This window comes from Acipenser ruthenus, chromosome 27 (assembly GCF_902713425.1).
Source record: "Acipenser ruthenus chromosome 27, fAciRut3.2 maternal haplotype, whole genome shotgun sequence".
Taxonomy (NCBI): Eukaryota; Metazoa; Chordata; class Actinopteri; order Acipenseriformes; family Acipenseridae; genus Acipenser; species Acipenser ruthenus.
The window spans coordinates 7,430,968-7,452,068 of NC_081215.1; the positions used below are offsets into that span (position 1 = coordinate 7,430,968).

Sequence of the window (21,101 nt, forward strand, 5' to 3'; positions counted from 1 at the left end):
ATCCTTTATATACCTACCTGCATTTAAAACCTCGAGAATTTCAATTTTCAGTTAGTAATCAGTGATATACAGTAAAAACAATAGGCACTCGTGTGAAATTATCAGACCATTTTGTGATTTAATTAGGCACCTTAAAACAACTTCTATAAAGTCTCATGCATTTTACCATTTGTGGCTATGTGTTCCTTTTCTTTTACTATTTCACATTGCATGTGTGGCCTATTAAAGTCATCAATTAAATGAAACAATCACTAATTTGTCTATTTTGACAATTTCCCCAGATTTTCAGTTCCAGTGGTTTAATTTCATATGCACAACAAATCAAAACAGCAGAAGCAATAGGTTGTTCTAATAAATCAAACCCAAGAAACTTTAACTTCCTGCTGCAGCTCTGATTATCACACTACCTCCAATACCAAAGTTACTGCAGGTGTCTATTTCATGCTTTTTCTGAGCCTGTTTCCCTTCCCAGCGCTCCATAAAAAAAGGGCTAAATTATAAAAATGATTTTAAAAATGTAATCACGTGCCCCACTTTTGAATAGTGCAGAATGAGAGATGTATTCTTTTATAAAGCCGAGTCTGTTTGAAACATCAGCTGGCCACTTACCAAACCACTCGATTGCAGGAGGAGGGTTTCCAGTGACTGTACAGCGGAACTCTGCGCGCTGGCCCTGCTGGACGGTCAGGACTGGGGGGGTGATGGTCGCAACGGGCTGGACCCCTGCGACAGCTGTAGCAAGGCAGAGCTCAGGTCAGCAAAACCAAGCACAGGAGAAACACCAACACAGGAGCCTCCATGAACAACGAAACACTTCCAATTATTTTTACACATTCAATAAAAAGTGAGCGGTTGGAGGTTAACTCTACCAGAGGGTTTATTCGTCCTTCATCGCCAGGCTTGAGTTATCAGTGGATGGCAGTAATAAGAAGCAATAAGAAGCTGTACGAGTTGTTACTGACCTCCTGTTGTTTTACTGATAAAGACACTGGCTAAAACGTTGGTCTACTTGACTTTGGGGTTGATCACTCTATACCCTGCCAGGATAAGCCACAGCTGGATTTTTTTAGAGCAGTTTACAGTACCAGCGAATCCCCATGGATTGTGTCAACCACTGACTGTTAGGAGAAACCCTTTGATAGAGAAACACAAAGTCAAACAGGTTAAAATAATCATTTTAAACCCTACAATTAAAAGTGCCTTACCTTCATGTTAGTTCTTTTCCTTAAGCTTGTCTAGACAAGCTTGTTATCATAACACTTACCTGAAATGGAAAAACCTAACTACCTTTCAGTTCTGCCCTAGGCGGTACCTTTCTGTAGTGAATGGCATTCTGGAATGTAAATGTAACTACTGTATGGTATAAGGCCAGTTCTTACTATGAAGCTATCTCGAGGGAAAAAGTGCCAACTGAAAAAGAAACATTTTTACAGTAAAGAGAGATGCAGGTTTTCCTGTGCAGAATTTCATCATGAAATAGTCCCAAACATGTTCCTGTGTGGTCTTGCTGCTACTAAACAGCTGTTCGGCAGATTCTTTCAAAGCGGACACAGGGCAGCCTGAATTAGGGTGCTAGTGTATTTTAGGATGATAGTGATAGACCAGAGCAGGTCTTCAAAATCACCAATAACTGAATCTTCAGACCGCAAAGCAGACGTAACTACGCCCAGTCAAGATTATGTGTGAAGCTGTCATTTTCAGGCACCCATATCTGCAGTTGCAACAACATCTTATGGCAAATGACACATGGTCTGTAAATTCCTGAACCCAGCCCACATCCCCAGTTGGTCTGTAGTTTTGTCTGTGTGTGACGATTGGGGTATTCTTATTGCAACAGCTTGAAAGAAGGGAAAAGTTAATTCTATAGAGGTTTAATTTGCTTCTAAAGTTCGGTCCTCCTGCATTAGTCAGTGCTAAACCAACTGTATCTGTTCATCCTGCTGTACATGGCACATGGCCACTGCAGCTAGCTCTGAATCTCTCTGTGTAGACAATAAAAAAGAGGACTGTCAGGGCAGCAATGCCAAAAAGCTGCTCCAGCACTTTCAATGCCAGCTTGGCAGCATTTTGAACTGAGACCTGAAAGGAGTGAGTTCACAAAGGGAGACAGCCTCTAAGCTCCTGTATTATGATGAACATTTTGAATAAAACCGAAGCTCTCTGATTAACAAGACACTTGTCCAAATTCATTACTAACACAATGGGAACATTTTTCTTGGAATTGTTTGAAGTGCAAAAAAGTCACAAATGGAAGGAATACATTTAGCGGTAACATGTAGCATGGTGCCAAAGTATTAGCATAACTTGGTAACCCTTTAATAGTTATGCAAGAAAAGCTTCGACTTCACATTCTCATACATCACCATATACTGTATCAGAAGGTAGTCCTGTATTAGGAAAAAAAGGAAATCGCTCCACATTGTTTAAAGATCATTTTAGGAGGATGTTCAGAAGACATAAGCACAAATGTGGAATTTATAAAATCAATAAAATAAAGGAAATTCATTATAAATATTGCTCTGATATTGCATTTTAATGATTATAGTAAAAATATCCTATACACTGTCATGTTCAATAGTTACAATGGGATTTGTTCCCTGTAATTTTGCAACCCATTTAGCTATTTAATTAGCGGTGTGCAGGTTTGTTTTACAAGATATTGGGGTACACTTAATTATCAGGGTTCAAATTAAGTCTAAATAACTGTGGGCTTTCTCAGGAAGACCCTAAATCTATATTCTCATAGTCTTTGAACAAGCGCTATTTACCCAGTTTAAATATTGTTCTCTTGAATTATTTAAAAATAAATGGGAAATGATTTGATTATTATAACCTGGAATACTAGATTTATAGTTAAAAAACTGGACTGTGTCTTGCTAAAAAGGGACCTGCAGAAGTAAAGAGAAAGAAACTTTTTCCTTCTAAGAGTGCTGCAACAAAAGTACCCAGGACCTCCCTTTGAAAACATAAAAGACAGTGCGGTATAAATGCTGGCATATTTCAATACCACCATTAATTAAACCATTAATTAAGGGGTCAGGGTTAGGGACATTGTCAATCAATGCCTGTTAGTCTCCAGTTCATTTTGGTCTGTAAAAATACTAAAAAATAGGAATCCTATTTTGATGGCAGTATTTCCACTACTGTTTCGATCTATGGAATGTCTCAAAATGTATCTAGGGGTAGACAACTTGTGCTGGAGTGTGGATCCATTCCAGCATGAGCAGGTATAATGAAAGGTTTAGGGTCTTTAGGACCTTGTCGGGAGTTAGTAACGTAATAATTAAGGTCATGGTTGAAACAAAGACCTGCAGTGGAAATTTGAATGCTACTTTCACATGGTCTAAGGTGGGTCTTCCCAACCCTGGTCCAGGGGACCCCATGAGTCTTCTGGTTTTCATTCCAACTGAGCTCTCAATTACTTAACTTCTTTTCAGCTCTTAAAACAGTTGCAGATTTATATAACATTTTATAAGTAACTCGAACTCTGCCACTTTTTAGGAGAACAATTAAATAGGTCTAATTAAGCAAATTATTGGTTCAATTAAGGGTTTGGTTAAGTAACAGAGAGCTCGGTTGGAATGAAAACCATAAGACACATGGGGTCACCCATCTTAAACCAAGCTTGTCTAGAATGCAATTACATCGATTTACAAATAATGATCAACTACTCAGAGATAGCGTTGAGCAAATTTGAATGGATGGCATCGTATTCCAGTCAAAGCAAAGTAATCATTTAAATGAACGACTGACAATGAAACAGTACGTAAAACATTTCTTGTATACAGCAGTGTGCAAATGTATGAGAACACCTCAAGATTCTTTATATACCTACCTGCATGAAAACCCCTGGGTATGACAATTTCAATCAGTCAGTAATCAGTGATATAGAAACAATAGGCATTTGTGTGTGAAAATGTTACACCACAACAATTTCTAAAAGTCTCATGCATTTTAACATGTGCGGCTATGTGTTCCTTTTCTCTTACTGTTTTAAATGAATTGCATGTGTGGCCTATTAAAGTCTTCAATTAAATTAGACAAATCGCTAGCTTGCCTATTTTTACATTTTTCAGATTTTAATATGCACAACAATTCAAAACAGAAGCAATGGGGTGTTTTAATACATGTGCACACTACTGTACAGGGTGAAGCAATGTAACATAGAAAAACAAAAAAAGAAAACACATTGCAAGCAGACAGTCATGGCAGACGAGTACACACAGTGCTGACGAATGGCTCTCACTTGGCCTCACTATGAGCATTTTGACGATGACTTTTATACAACACAAAGTCCACACTGTATGTGTACCTGTACGCTACGACTGTCTACACCTGAAACAAAACAGGAGAGACTCATTTTATTTTTTTCCTGTGGTACGTTGTTTACAGTTCACCCTGTGTATTAAACACACTAGCGTTCTGCATTGCCTTAAGGCAGGCAAATGCTGTGGTTGTGGACCAAAGAAGGTGGAATCAGAGAAAGCAATTCTACAATCTCCTTCTAAAGAACACCACCAACAAATGTGCCTTATTCTACTGGGTGGCATTTCTCTGCACAGGACTGCAGTCATTATGATCCACCCAGCACATAACGCTACAGTAGATAAAATAAAAAATATACACGTAGTGAACTCATACAGAATGATGTTTCAAGCACTATGGGTGATCAAAGCAAGTACATCAATGATTGCAAATCCAAACGCTAGTTTTTTCTGTCCTTGAGTCTTACAAGCCAATGTTGCGTTTATGGCAGTACAAGATTCCCTTTGTTGTGTGATTTTATATGGCAAGTCAACACATTACAGTGCTAGATTCAGTATACACCGTACAGGGGTAAGTTATTAAATTATCAAATATAAAATCGATTTTGGTGTCCATGAAAGCAGCATCTCACTAATTCAATAATTGAGTTATATAAAGGATTTTCATTATTATTGTAGATGATTACATTGCACACAATTATAAGTAGCCTCTGCAGGTTACCTGCCAGAAGAGAAACATTTAGCAATGCCTTCTTTCTGATGTAATACCATTTTCCAGTTTACAGGATTTAAAAAGCTTTTAAGTGATGGATATCTAAAGCCATGTCCGCACTGAATTTCTCAAAAGAAAGCCTAACTTGGGTTAAACATTAGCAGCCTAGTTACATCTATTTGTCATGCAGACTGTGTTGTGGGGCTGTGCGGATGCGGTTTATAATCGAGTAGGCTCAAATGAGGCCGTAAAACATTGGTCTTTACCAAAAAGCAGCTCCATGACTGCGGAACTTTCAGACAGAACATCTACCTTTAAAAACACTAAAACGGAAGGAAAGCTAAACAGCGAAAAGACCATTTAACCTGTAAATTAGAGATTTAAAATATAGCCACGATTTAACACTTCTAATAAAACCCTTTTAATAAATGCGTCTGGCTCTTGAGTATTCACTTTAAAATCAAGCTCTATGTCGCTACTGAACATTGGCTTGCCACATACCTAATATCCACACAACAAAGGAGAATCTGCATGTGTGCTCATGCATGCTGTCTGCACGGTCAGTGAAAAATGCAGCGTCAAACAGATGAGGCAGATGAGCCATGAAAAGGACTTCTTAATGCTAATGTACAGCCTGGTTTGAATGGGACAGCAGATCATGTAGGCACCGGATCTCATCCACAATGTAATCACTTTCAACGTGTAGCGATTTAAACAGTTCTTTTGTTCACTTTGGCAGTAGGTATCACCAAATTAATAACTACTGTTTTACATAAACTTTTTTAGTATTCTGTAATATCGAGACACAATATTTCTATGTGGGTCTTCAAAGCACCCCACTGCTCCCCTAATCATGTACAGTTGAACTTTTCTAAAACAAATTTACTTTCAAACATTTCTAAAGGCATTTTAGATCAGCCTTCCCCTCCATGTTGGTCCGCACTTGTTCGTGTCCCCATGCTTTCTTTGCTGGCAAAGGGAACCCTTTCCAGTTAAAATGGTACAGAGAGAATGGGAGGGAACCTGTGTATGAACATGGTGGAGAGGGCTATAGCGTCGTACTTTAAGAGAAAAAGGACAATTGTCAACAGCAATGAAGGGAGCAGTGAGATCTACTTAAATCGCAGGCAATGGATGTTTTAATTGTGAAGCCACACTTGGTCTTGCTTATGAGCCAAAATCAGGAACCAAATAAATGCCACTGTTGCTGTGCATTAGCATTAAAACCTAGGAAAACGCATGCTGGTGAATCATTCAAAGATGAAGAGGAAAAACAGAAGAATATTGAAGGCCATGCTTCAGAAGAATGTAGATCTTCATCATGCCATGCTAACTTACGCGCTCTATGCCCTTCTAACATTTCATAGGCTTGGTAAAACATCCGTGTCTGTGAGGCAGCTGTGAATAAGGGAATGTTTTACAATTAAAACTGAACAGATTTTTATTTTTAGATCAAAGCCAATGCATCAAGTAGCACTGGCATCAGCAATAGCCATTGATGGAACAGGGACAAATGCCATTAAGATTAGCTGGCACTGACTCCAAGTCTCAGGAAAAAAATGGTTAGACAGGACAAAAACACACCACTTCGTTTATGCTATTTCTGGAATCAAACATAAAAGTGTGTGTTTTTTTGGCTGAATCTGCTTTGGAACAGATTTCAGTGTTTTTATTTATGCTTCATGGTTATTTAGTTGATTGTGTTGAGCACCTGTTACATGATCTTAATTGTGTTATTTGGGCCCCTACAGTACTCATGCCTTCTATTTCCCAGTGATGAACATGACTGCACTTCACTGGGACTCTTTAAACCTACCTAGTGTAGCAGGCTGAATTGGTGGTGAGCTGGTGGAGATTATGGTCACTGCTGTATAAAAACATACCATTCTATTCAATGTCTTAATTAAATCAAACCCGCTATTCCATCACAATCAGAGAAACCCACATTGACACTCTATGGCCTCATTCAGTAAAGACTCCTGTGCCTTTAGTGAAACATTTTTTTAAATACATGTTAATGGTTGCAGACCAAACCACTTTCCCAAGCTCCATTTGCTGGTGCTAAAAGAACAGCTCTGTGTATCAAGAATATCTAAAACAGACTGAGCCGGCAGATACAAACAGGAAACAACTCAAGTAATGTAAGATAATGAAGCGTTACGGTCTCTGCACCCCTCATATGTAAATAATAATAATAGTAATACATAACAAAGCAGACAGAATGGCAGTCCAGTATTTGATAGCCTCCGGATAGAGCAATTAATTCTACTTAAATAATCATAGGATACGTCTTATTTAAAGTTCAATTAACTGTTCTGAATGGACTCGTCTGCAAGTTTTTTTTTTATGTTGCAGAAAAACCCCGATTTTGGCATAAACATTTTGGATTTTCGTAGAAGACAGCTAGAGGAATCCAGGGATGTGTGTGTTTAAGTTGAATTAACTGCTCTGTCCGGTTCTCCTTCAAAAAGTTTTGCATCACCCTATATAATTAACTAACTTTGCTTCATAAAGTCAAATGAAACCTGCTGAATAATGTCATGTTAACATATTGAATTACATACAGCTTTGTAGTTTTCCATATACCTAATGAACAATAAACACAAATTGAAAAATGTGACATTTAGAAATTCAACATGAAATAGTACTATTATTATGGCTTCCAGTAGATTTTTGCGATATTTTCTTTGACTGCATGATGTTAAATAAAATATAAAAATTAAGTTCATTTAACAAAAAAATTTAAATGTCTCAATCCTAAAATTCTAGGCGACTGACATAGAATGAAGTGCCCAGTCGGGGTAGAAATGTGCTGCATTGATGGAATGTTATTTGATGGAAACATAGCGTGTGTCTATCAGCCCCGGCAGTCCCTCCACATGAATGCGGCTCTATAACCCTTTCATTTAAGGCCACACAGGACGACCATATAGCTTCACAATGCATTCTGGTACTTGTAGTACCACATATCAAAGAAAACGACAGTTAAAACATTGCATTCATACATTGGTATGTTTGAACCATTCCAGTTTCAGTGACTCTGAAGCTAGCCCCCCCTCCCCATATATCTATAAAATGCTCTTTTAGATATTTTAATTGAGCATACCATACATAGTAACAATAATGCAGGTACTGTACCAGTGTGATGTGTATGCAGAACCAAACATGTTCAATACAAACTTACCCCAAATACCTTTCATATTACAACATTACCTCAAGTTTTTTTGTTGAACCATTTCCACATACTTTTCATAAATATGCTGTATTTGAAATATTAATGGCAACACCAATATAATTGTTCAATAGCTTTAAATCTGATTATTATTATTATTATTAAAGTACACTCCAAGAGCAAGAACTAGTTCAACTTAGACTTAAGGATTTACAAATAAATAAATAACCTACTGAGACTGCGAGGCACAAATATCTGGCACGGAGGTTGTGAAATATTTTTTGGAGGGTGGGGAGTGCATATTAATTACACTTGCCTTGAAAGAAGTGTTGCCACAAACGGCTAGTGAACTACAGCCACTGTTGCTTCTCCAAGTTCAATATATTAAAACCTAAATTACACGCTCACCAAATGGACTGAACATATATCGCTGGCTCTTATATTAATTCTCTGTGGTTTACTGAAAAAGCAGATGACTGAATACACTTTGAACTGTATATACATGTCTTAGGACCTATAACACAGCATATCATTATAAGGAAACTGGCCCAAGGAACTGCAGGGTGTCATGGCATTAGAAAGGTACTTTAAACTTGGGTGTATCCTGCAATTGAACAATAAAACAAAAACACACAGACACACACTGATATCAACTTTTCAGTGTTGTAAAGAAACATAGAAAAGGACAACAGGAACAAATAAAATGGCAGCCACACTCGCATGCAGGTTAGTATATATATATATATATATATATATATATATATATATATATATATATATATATATATATATATGCAAAAGCTTTACTTCTGTACAAAATAAAACAACACTATTTTTATTTTTTAAAAGGCTTATTAATGTTACACAAACTAATCTGTGCATCAAACTGGCAGAAAAAAGGTTACAATAACAGTAATTCATTGTGCTTCTAAAATTCTATTGGTGTTTATAACGGATTGTTATATTTCAAAGTGACAAGTTTGATCTTTCTTTGTCTGACTGAGGAACAAGTTCAGCAACTACAGGATAACAGAGTCAAAAGCATTGCTTAAAAAGTATTGTTTCTGTGTTTAACCAAGGTAATAGTGAGAATAGATTTCAAGAGCGAATACTGATTATTACATTAAAAAACATTTTCCACTTACACCTGAAGAAACTTTTGAGGTCTTGAAAGCCAGTGTTTGCCAGTCAATCTAATATGCAGTTTCAAGTCTTTAAATGACTCACAAGTGTGCAAATACAGTAGCTATGCAGAAGAGTTACTACAAGGCACTTGTAAACGCCATGACACACAATCAAACATGCTTATCACTGTCCTAAACTATACACATTTCCTTCAGAAAAAAAAAAAACTTTAGCACCAAAATGTTTGTCAGAATTTATCACATCACAACCATCAAACACTGGTATTCTCTGTGCCCAAGAGAGGCAAGGAGTTAGATCTCCAAATGGGAGCCAAGGTGTCTGCGATTTGACTGTAGCGAGTGGGTAAGAGCGCCACTGCAGATGAGCTGCAAACGTTCACCCGCAGGCAGGGCCAATGTTCTGGAGAATACATCTGATCAGGTTTGAAATGTTTATGTGCAGGTGGAGTTGTTTTTATCTATAATATTCGTTTGTTCCTTAAAAGTTCCGAACAACGTTACTCGTTGTTAAAATATTAGACCCTATTAACAATTTTGTTTTTCAGGACTGTTTTCTTAAAGCCAATTTTGATTACCTGAATCAAGTTTGCCTTTATTAAACCGTTTAACTGTTTTTAGAGGAGTTCGAAGTTCATTCAATTGTTATTAATGAAAGAGAATGTTTAGAAAAAAAAAATTCTTTAAAACAGTCCTTAAGTTTTGTGATGAAGGTCCATTCTATTTTATTTTCTGGTGTATAATTTGTTTCCTCTCAGATTAAAAAAATAAATAAAACTGCAACATAGCAAAGTTGTTTACAGTCTGGTGATATAAAAAGTGATCAAATAAAATAGAACAATTCTTTTGGAGACTTCTGAGGAGATGTATACAGGGTTCACTTTCACCCAGCCAACTACATTTTATTTATTTTATATATAAAAGTTTAGAAAAGATTAAAAAATGTTTGAGATACTGTTGCATCTCTTTCTTTTTTTATGGTACACTTTACTGGAATTCTGGCTGTTTTTTTTTATCAGCGTAAATAAATGCCAAGGCTTCAAACCAGATCAAGCTTTTGCATACAGGTAAACAATTTAATAATTACAAAAAAAACAAAAAAATAGCTGTGTGTTTAAAAGATAAATAAAATCAATACTAATATAATAGCATACAGTTCAGTAGTCTTGCAATATAACAAACTTGCAAGGAGATACATTCTACACCTTGTGTTTCTATCACTCACATAATTCGTTACAAAGACAGCACTGTAAAATGTTCAGTACCTAGACTTTGGTTGTATCCAATATTGGACAACAGTTTACAAAGCACATTGTACAAGACACCATAAGCACAGGCAATGCGTGGGGGGTTATCTTTTCAGTGTGCTCTTTCCAACTGTGCCTGCCTAAAGCTGCTGCAGCCGGTTACTCAAATCTGGGGTGCTGGCTCCTTAGCTAATATTGTTTGGCTCAGATTTTTAGCACAAAGATCACACCCAAGCAATTTGATTTGATACATGTTAGTTAATATATTTATTTCCCACAGGACGCTGAGGTAAAAAAAGGTATGTCAAGCTGTCAAGCTCAACAGTTCGCTTTGAACACAAATTCCAATTTCTTCACCTCAAACGATGGTCAATTGTGCATATATAATGCAGGTCAATTACTTTATTGTTATTATAGAGCATGTTAGACTGTGTGTACTGTGGAAATACCAATATATTAAACATTACTGTATTACACGTTGGAATAAGGTAAATATTTAAAATATATATTTCCCAGTGTCCAGTAGTTATTATTTATTTCTTAGCAGATGCTCTTATCCAGGGTGACTTACAGTCGTAAACAAATACATTTCAAGTAGTGCCTGTCTATAGACACATGTATCATTTTGACACCATAATCATCATTTTTTCATGAATACAATATTTGATACAACTGTTTAGTGGTGTTCAGCTATTCATACAGTAGTAGTTTGAAATCAACAGGTGCTGTACAATGGGCAAAACAAATTGCTGAAAAAAAAAATACAAACTAAAGTTTACTATATAACAGAATAGTAGGAATTCCTCTGTGTGATTATGCATAGTTGGAACCTCCACTTGGATCATCACATTGTATTATCTTCATTATCGCCCTAATGGATCGATAACCAAAGCGTTAAAATAAACAATAGTCCTTTCTCTTATTAGCATTAGAACAACATTACTGATACTCTTTTTGTTGAAGATCTTGTTTTTTTGCTTGAATTCACCTTTAATTTGTGATTTCCCAAGAATCACACCATTTTAAACTGCAACTTCCTGGTAACCTCTCACTTGCTGGCTGCCAGACCAAGGAAGTGGAGTTGTGGTAGCTTTAAGCAGCAGTTAAAAGTATACAAAAAGTGTAATGCTTGAAACACATCCCTAATTAAAAAAAAAAACAACTATTAAATATGTTCAGCCCGACAATAGCGGATGATGTAAGGCTAATAAGAGAATAGGTTTTAATGCCTTGGCCATCATGCCTTTCAAACAGAAGCAGTGGTATACAGTTCTAAAGTGTCTTGAATGACAGATTTTCCTATGTAAACCGAAGGCTGATAGCACCATTTAATAAACTCAGATACACCTCATCAATCGCTACTTCCCAGGGTGCTGCAAACATCTCCAACATGACAGAGGGGGGTGGGGTGGGGGGGTGTTTACAGACACAAATACAGTCCAAATACCAACACCCTGATAGTAAAGAAATGAAAGAAAGAATAGAACCAAACTAGTCCCAGACCACCACCAGTTAATACAGCACAAATGCACTGCAATACTGCTGACCAGCTCATGCTGAAAATGGCAGGTCCCGTTTCATTGTTTGGTGCTGCTGAAAAAGCCAGAATACGTTTTGTTTTTGTTTTTTAAACTAGCTCTCACTCGGAAGGAACACAAAGATACCAGAAATAGGTCTGTCTTTGTTATTTTCCTTTAAAAAAAAACAAAAAAAACACACAAATTTCACAACAAAACGCATAGTTACTTTAACCCAGGGCCTTCCACTGTAATCACAGTATCTACACAACCATGGGTAACGAATGGCACCTACATGAGGGATCCATGAATTCAATTAAAATAAATTATAACACAAAACCCAAGTCTGAACCTCATACTCTCTCAAAGAAGAACTTAGCATGGGTCTGAAAATCTGAGAAGCGTGTGTAATTCTCTTCTTGTCTAGAGTCACTTTGTAGAATTGTGTGTTTCAGACATCACATCCTGGTGACTAAGAAGCCCCCCCCCCCCCCCCCCCCGGTGGCCTCATTAGAGCTCTCGGAGTCCCTTAGCCTTTTCCCCCTGATACACAACATAAGAAATACCATGCTGGCGCTACGATTAAAAGACCTGGAGCAAAATGTAATATTTCTTACATCCACAAGGGGCAGAGTGATGCACAGGGGCAAGTAAACAGTCCACTCTGGTGTACCAGCTAAGCATGTAGACATGAGTCCAAGAAGAGGTGTCAGATATGCTTCAAGCTAAAAGTTACCAAGATGTGATGACAAACATAGTACATCTAAGCAACACATAGAATACATTAAGAGAACTACCCATGCCCATATCAAGCAGCTCTTAAACATACTCGGTAACATTATGGCTTGTTTGTTTTGAAAATGCATGCTTTATAAAAGAAGGTAATTAAATAATAATGAACTCAATTCCATGAGCTTCTATCAGTGGCAGATACCCAGACAAGCAGCACCAAGCTGAAGACGACATTCAGCTATTACTTACATTATTATTATTATTATTATTATTATTATTTATTATTATTAATTGTATAGTTTGATCGTCTATTCATTTTAGCACCAAGTTTCCAGAATAGCCCTTACAGAATACATAAAAAAGAAACTCAATTTCTTAACTCATTTACAAGTATAAAAGCACCCTACCTACCAAACTAATATTTAAACAGTTATTTCTATATCACCGGAGGGATATTTTGTATGCCACTTCAAATAGTAATATGCTTTAGTAGTTTTTACCCAGCTTAAAAATGCAGAAACCGCAATCTCAACTAAAATAGTTAAAATATGTTTTGTTTATGCCCTTCTAAATATATTAAAATATCTATAACTCAAACTACTGCAGGCTATTTTAACATGGGATTCAAAATGGCTGGATCTTGAACTCTTGTTTGTATTATTAGTGAAACTGATTTGGTCCCCAAACAAAGTAAAATGATTTATTTTGTACACTGGCATCAGTAGCTTATGACTTGGCACAGCAACTTCCAGTGAAACACACTTCTATTTAGTTTGATTTTGGAAGCCCAAGCTATTCAGTAGTACACACAAAAAGAATATCATATCTAGTAGGCTTGTTCTCCTTACTGACTTGCATTTGCTTCTGCTTCAAAAAGCTGTCTCTCAAAGGAAAACTATGCAGGGGTTTAAAATCCCTTTCCTTACCTCTTACTGTCATCAGCAACATCATCATCAATGAGTTTTGGTCCACTTATATCAATATTAAATTGGTATATGCAGATTTGTTTTCATGATGTTGTGACTTCCTTTGTCAGACACTCGCCACAACCCTAACCTTAAAGAATAGTACTCTCACCTTCTCTAAGACCTGTTTAACTTAAGGTTTCTAATAGTCCTTAAAAAACATTACAGTTTTATGAATAGGGCCCAGTGTTGCTAGTGCCAATAAGAGGAAAGAAAATGTATTAAAAAAGGTATGCGATTAAAGGCTGTGGTACTGGCATGCAACTCACCCAAACCTTCACCTTAATCCAACTGACAGCATTAGAAACACAACCAATGAACACAACTACTGCAGAAGTCTACTGTAAAAAAAACTTACAGAAAGAAAGTAATCTGATCAAAATTCCTCTTGCTGGCAGGACAAGTTAAGAAGTCTTTTTTGGTTACAGTATGGCTGCATGCCATCTTAGTATCAAAGCTCATGTCAGAAAAGCCCAAAACCTTAAAACAAAAATATGATATTTTTAGGACATGCAAAAGTAAAGTTCACAAAAGTCAGGTAGCCAATCATAAAAAACAAAAACAAAACAAAACAAAACCAAAAAACTGGGGGGGGATGTAGATTTTCTTTTATAAGCCGAAAGGGGGGGATATGTGTAAATGCTCATGCTCAAAGCGGCGGTGTTAACGTCTGGCCAATGCAAAAGGCAGCGGGTAAAAGGGGAGCAGGGATAGTGTAACACACCAAAAGCCATGCACCGTGGGGAGTAGAGCTTGATGGGTACTGAATGGTGCAATCACGAACCTGCTACATAGAGGAGTGCAGTGCCCTCGTCCATGTCAAACATGTTGGAGCCTGTGCACACATAGAGGCCTGCATCCTCTGGCTGTACATTGTGGATGGTCAAGATGCCGTTGAAGTCCATAGCCCGGTCCGGAAGCTTGCCATTGTTCTGTCGGGTCCAGACCAGAGTATAAGCTGGAGACTGTTGAAAAGGACACACGTTAATACTGGATACACTTGTCAAACCCCACACCAATCCCAAGATATTAAAACTCGTTATGGGATTGGAATAACTCCAACACCACCTGGTGTCTTGTTTAGATTTACTTTGAATATCATTTACATTTTTTGGAATAATTTCATACCCGTTCAATATCCTTTTATTGTGAGTGTTTCGTATCATTCTGTATTTCAGTTTTTGCTAAGATCATTATTTACCAAGCTTACTAACTAATGGTCTGCTTCTGAAAAGCCTCCTAAAAGCTGAATTTCTGACGTGCTTTTAGAAATGGCTGCTCGTGGTGTGCAACTATAAGTTCTGCCCCCTGTGCAACTATGAATTGTGAAAATCTCTAGAGAAAATCAATTCGAGAAAACACAGCTCCACAGCCCTAATGGTTATTTTTCAAACAACTTCACCTCAGCTTTTAGGAGTCTTTTCAGAAGCAGACCCACATTCTTGCTGGAAAACTGGTAAATAATAATCCAAGCAGAAAAAATAGAAAACAATAGGGGGGGCACCTAGCAGGATAATAACCAATTAAGAAACGTATATGATTAACCACTCAGTAATCAAACCCAAAACAAAATGTAATCTTCAGTAGCATCGTAGTATATTCTGGCACTTCCACTATACTCTGGCCGCCAGTGTTTTTAATCCTTTGTGAATCCTTTTTTTTTCTTCCTACCAAAAATATATATTGAACCCAACATAACCAGATTCACAAACACTTCCCCTGAACCTGGCAGGCACTATGTTTCAGAGCCCTGTGGATATGCTGTGGCCCACGTGCCAGCCCTGGTCCTCCGAATACCCACCTTGCTCCGAGCAGTGCAGATGAAGCTGACAGTAGACCCAGGGCTCACACTCTGCTCTTTGGGTTCCTCTACTGTCACTTCAATGGCTTTGGAGGGAGCAGCTGTTCAAAAGAGATGAGAACCATCAATATTACAAAGTATCTGGCTGTTCACGGCTCTTCTCTCGATATTGTGAAAAAAGCAACACCTGGCAACTTTCAGACATCTTTCCCTGGTAACTATATAAGCAACTCATTTTAAAGCAAAACAGCTCCAATCAAGACTGTTCAAACGTTGTGTGCTGAACTATTCACATAGGCAAAACTGCTTAAAGCAGTCACAAGTTCCATGAAATAGTTGCCTCACAGTTTTTCCTGGGCTTTAGGGATTACACACAAGTTACCAACATTGCTCTATACAGATATGAATACAGTTTTATGAGTACAAGTTTATTTATTGGAACCCACTTTGAGGGTGTGGGTCAATTATCCAAAAAAATCAACTTCACCGGACCATCCATTCCCTCTAGTCAAGTTACTCAGAGTACTGTCTGTGAAAAATCTTCCTTTACAAATATCTATGCGACGTGCCACGAAGATATTGCCTTTAGTAGCATTTAAACCATCAGAGGCTTGAACCTATGAACAAAGTAGAAGACATGACAGCATTGCTACAGCTGTAAAACTCACCAGTCACTATGATCTCAGCTCGGCTGGTGTTGGCATTGCGCAGATCCCTACAGGTACAGACGTAGACCCCGGCATCATTAGGCTGAATACGGGAGAAATGCAGCTCTTTACCTGGGGAAAGAGAAAGGCACTGATCAGGAGATGGGTCTGCTTCTAGACTGACCTAGAAGGAACCTGCAAGCTTATGCTTACAGTAGTCAATGTTGTCTAATTATATCCTCAGATAAAACTAGGGTATAAGAAACGTGGCTTTTACTTCAGAATAGGAATATACAGCAGTGTGCAAATGATTAGAGCACCTCAAGATTAGTCATTTACGTACCTACCTGCATGAAAACCACTGGGGGAGAGAATTTCACTTTTCAGTCAGTAAATCAGTGATATAGAAACAATAGACACAGGTGTGAAAACGTCAGACCACTTTGTGCTTTAATTAGGCATCTTAAACAACTTCTAAAAAGTCTCATGCATCTTACCATTTGTGGCTACATATTCCTTTTCTCTTACTATTTTAAATGAATTGCATGTGTGGCCAACTTAAAGTCATCAATTAAATCATACTATCACTAATGTCCCTATTCTGACAATTAACCAAGATTTTCAGTTCCAGTGGTTTGATTTCATATGCACAACAAAATCAAAACAGAATCAATGGAGTGTTCGAATACATTTGCACACTACTGTATGAGTTTTTTTGTTAGGAATGATATATACATACTGATATATATGATTACCTAATAAAGAAATCAATACCTGAAAATAAATATATTTTTAAATACAACTTTCATTAAAGCAACTGATTTAAATAGAGAACAAATAATGATGCAGCACCCCAACACTACTGGTAAACTCTCAGGTTACCCACCCTTATGTGGTGACGCTATTTGTCTAGATCATCCCCCAAAATGGAGAAAAATTAGACCAAAAGGTCACCAAAATGGGCAATTCTCACCAGCATGTGGGGCAGGAGCGCCAGAGCTACTCTTTTGCATTCAAAGTACAGAAAACACCCCCCTAGAACGTGGTCCACTTGAGCTAGTTGCTGATCTGTTTTGTAGCAGTGTTTGCATCTTTACCGTCTCGCTGTGTGTGAGCGCTGCTTGGCAAGGCACGCCCATCTGTTCTCGTCCAATAGAAGTAATGGGGCGGAGTTCCAGTGACCTGGCATCGCAGGGTGACATCACTGTCTTGGGAGACGACTGTCCTCTCCGGATACACCTGGACTTCCAGGGGCGAGGGGTCTAAAGGAAACCAATACATTTACCTGTATTGTACCTCCTATAAAAACCTTTCAACTCTAATGTGACTATATGCAGTAACCTAAAAATGCACACCAAAATAAATACTTGAAAGCAAAACCAGAACACACACTGTACATGTCTGTCCTCTCCTGCAGACTACAAAGTAGACTCTTCAAGCTTTAAGTTGACAGGGAGTTTTTGCATTTAACAAGCAGGCAAAATTGATTGAACGTCCATGTGTCAACATCAAAATGGGCATTACATACTTGGCTATAGGTTGACACTATATGTAGGACCAATATTAAAGTATGGATACTCCTAGCATTGCAACTCACACAACACACCTAAATCAGAGGGCTGAACAGAAATCTCCAATTCCATTATTGATTAACACAGGGCTTCCCAAACCCGGTCCTCGGGACCCCAGTGTCTTCTGGTTTTCATTCCAACTGAGCTCTCAGTTACTTTGAAGTGATCATTTGCTTAAATTTGACCTTTTTAATTGTTCTCAGCTCTTAAAGTTGCAGATTTCAAGTTAACTATAACATTTTATAAGTAACTTGAAATCTGCAACTTTTTAGGAACTGAAAACAATTAAACACGGTCGAATTAAGAAAATTATTAGTTCAAGTAAGGGTTTAGTTAAGTAACTGAGAGCTCAGCTGGAATGACAGTGGGGTCCCTGGGAGCTCTGGATAAAGATATCCCCTGCTAAGGATAACATTGTATAAAGGGATACTCTCCTGTGGTGTCATTAACATGAATACCATGTTCAATAACATGTTGTAACATTATCAAGAATTACTAAAAGAAACTTAAAACAAATGTTCAAGCAGAACTTACTGAATGGGCGACACTTTGTCCCTTCGAGAGGTTTACCCACGTACCCAGTAGCGCATCTGGAGAGGACAAGAACATCATATAGTTTAGCATAGTATAGTATAGTTGTTGCCCTGCATTTTCAATACTTATTTTTGAGGAGCGAACAAAATACCTCAATAAAATAACTTCCATTTTAAGAGTAAAGTTTTATATTAAAGCCTTACAATTTTCTTATTTGTGCAACATGTTGCCATTGCTCAGCTACATAATGCGATGACTTTCAAATTTACTCCTGACACAGCTGAAACAGTCATCAGTGTGGCTGGGATATAGGAGAGAAGCCTAATAGCAGTCATATCTAACACCAGCCTCGTCTGTCCAGAAAGACATGTAATAAAAAGGTGTGTTCCACAGTTAAAGACCTTATTGTAATACCAAATACAGGAGAATTTTACATTTGGGGGTTATCACCCTAAAACTAGGCACCTATTAATCTGAAAACGATTCACTGCAATTTGCAACAAGCCCTACCGTTCACAGTACTGCCCAGTGTAGCCAGGCTGACAGGCAGTGCATCTGTACCCAGACCCCTGACTCTCACAGGTAGGGGAGAACCTAGCAAAGACAGAAAAGACATGTGGCGTGAATCAAACTAAAACACTGGCTATAAACAACACCGCTTCAGGGACCTTGTCTTTATAACCAGACCTTTCATTCATTTAGGGTTCACCCGAGTACTCCAGCTCTCCCCTAGTAAAAGCTTGCTGTTGTCTTTTAAGAGCACAAGATTCCTCAGACTTGGTTGCAAACAGACAGATTTGCTTGAGATCTATCTGCATTCAGTCACATAGTACAGAGCATGCAAGCTTTAAGGAAATAAAGACAACATGTCAATTTAATTATTCTGATAGTTAACCAGACGACTGTATAGAGCTGCACGGTTTCTTTAAAACGTCTTCAATGAAACAGACACCAGCTGCATCAAAGATGGGAAACATTTCTAATGAAGAACGATCACTCTGCCAATACAAGGGGACATTTCACATCTGTTGTTGTTTTTACATTTATTTATATTTTTATTCTGTTTGATAATTCACTGATGGTGAAAATACTGTAGAATGTATTAAAAGGTGGAGATAAACAAAATATTCTACAATTTAGCATTTACTGTTTTTCAGGTAAGCATTTAAATATTTAGGAACATGTGTTGTATAATAACTAGACAAAATTATCAATTTTGAATGTGACAACACTATTTTTCTGCTTTAATAAATATTATGTTTAAATCGTGAAATATCTTGAATTACCTATTTTTAGACAGTGAAATGGCTGAAATAAGCCATTTTATACCATGAAAAAAATACAATCCTAAAACATAAGACTATCTTGTAATATTTACTGAGGTGAGTTGAATTCATTTTTGGCTCATTAAAAAGCACCCTGAAAGGAGCTCATAGCACTGTGAGGGGAAGCTGGGACTGTGCCTGACCGCAGCCTCAGTGATGGCGGCATGATTGAAGTACTTACTGGCTCTCTGGATCCGGCAGCGGGCACGCACAACGCTGGCAGTCCTCTGGAGTCCCGGCTGTCGGGTCGCCATAGAAACCAGAAGCGCACTGTTCACACATCTGCCCAAATGTGTTGTGCAGACAGCTCTGTTACCAGAGACAGAGATACTTACTTAAAAAAAAACACACAATGGTTCCAAGCAAAGAACTCTTTACATTTAAACACTGAAAGGTTTGGGATTTAATTGGATGGCATTACAAAGCTATGGCATGGAAGCTAACTATCCACTTACAGAATGCATTAATATAATTCTGCTTGACTAGGCATATTAGCAGACGTTGACCTAAATAGCATACAATGACACCCACTGGGAACAGCACATCGCATCCCTTTTGTTGTGAACCCATTGGAGAACACAGTGAAAACCTTTTGATCAGGACTGTATACCTTCATCACACAAAGCAGTTGATTCAATAAAGCTGTAGGGTTTGTATTGAAGAACAGCACACAATGTAATTCTTGATTACAATACACGACTGGAATAAATTAAATCAGTGATTCTATGAAGTGTTTTTCACTACAAAAAAAATCTAAGAAATTTGAAATCTTGTGGCATAACAAAGCTTGACAACAGCATTGGAAAACCAGAAATGATACAAGACCCCGAACACACCAGTAGCAGCAGTAGAAACCCAAGCTAGCTCCCTACCGTACAAACACCGGTCTCTGGGTGGCAGGAGTCAGAGTGTCCATTGCAATCACAGAGCTCACAGTGTCCCAGGTACAGGCCTCCTCCAGTCCTGGTGTAGCCCGGAGCACAATCCTACAGGCAAACCAAGTATTAAAACAGCAGGTACCTTGGGTTCTGTACAAACACTAGCGTTTTGAACCCATATTCTTAACTCTCATTAGCAGAACACATTTCCTTAGTGTACTGCTGTTGATATTTTGTTTTACAGGCTGCACATAGGAAACTATCTATGGTTTCAGGTGGGTTCTTATAAACCACCTAATTGAAGTCTTCTACTTGCAATGCTGTTTCTTATTTCCTAGTTATTGTTCTTCAGTACTATATTCCTACTGTTGAAGTATTTAATGTATACTGTAGTTTTTATGATGCATTGGGACTGGCTAAGGGATGTTCTTGCTTGATCAGTTATCCAACAAGTAACTCTCACTTGACTAAGTTTTGAAGTGAATATTTGCTTGAGGTTTTCTTGAAGTCTCTTTAAAAACGTGAATTAAATATATATTGTATGTGTACTGTTTTCATAAAAGGTCTACACATTCTGAGAAATAATAATACAA

General features: G+C 37.7%; 1 protein-coding gene across 1 annotated transcript in view; it reads right to left on the reverse strand.

The window, feature by feature from the left end:
* The window catches only part of LOC117432294 (basement membrane-specific heparan sulfate proteoglycan core protein), a 196,923-nt gene that overhangs the window by 59,075 nt on the left and 116,747 nt on the right, over positions 1 to 21,101 (reverse strand). Inside the window, exons 37-46 of the mRNA XM_059002103.1 lie at positions 20,503 to 20,616; positions 19,812 to 19,939; positions 18,816 to 18,899; positions 18,306 to 18,361; positions 17,298 to 17,462; positions 16,222 to 16,332; positions 15,554 to 15,654; positions 14,537 to 14,717; positions 6,316 to 6,375; positions 610 to 732 (exon numbers count right to left, since the gene is read on the reverse strand). Of these exons, the coding sequence (XP_058858086.1) occupies positions 610 to 732; positions 6,316 to 6,375; positions 14,537 to 14,717; positions 15,554 to 15,654; positions 16,222 to 16,332; positions 17,298 to 17,462; positions 18,306 to 18,361; positions 18,816 to 18,899; positions 19,812 to 19,939; positions 20,503 to 20,616 (1,123 nt within the window). The remainder of the gene's footprint in view (positions 1 to 609; positions 733 to 6,315; positions 6,376 to 14,536; positions 14,718 to 15,553; positions 15,655 to 16,221; positions 16,333 to 17,297; positions 17,463 to 18,305; positions 18,362 to 18,815; positions 18,900 to 19,811; positions 19,940 to 20,502; positions 20,617 to 21,101) is intronic.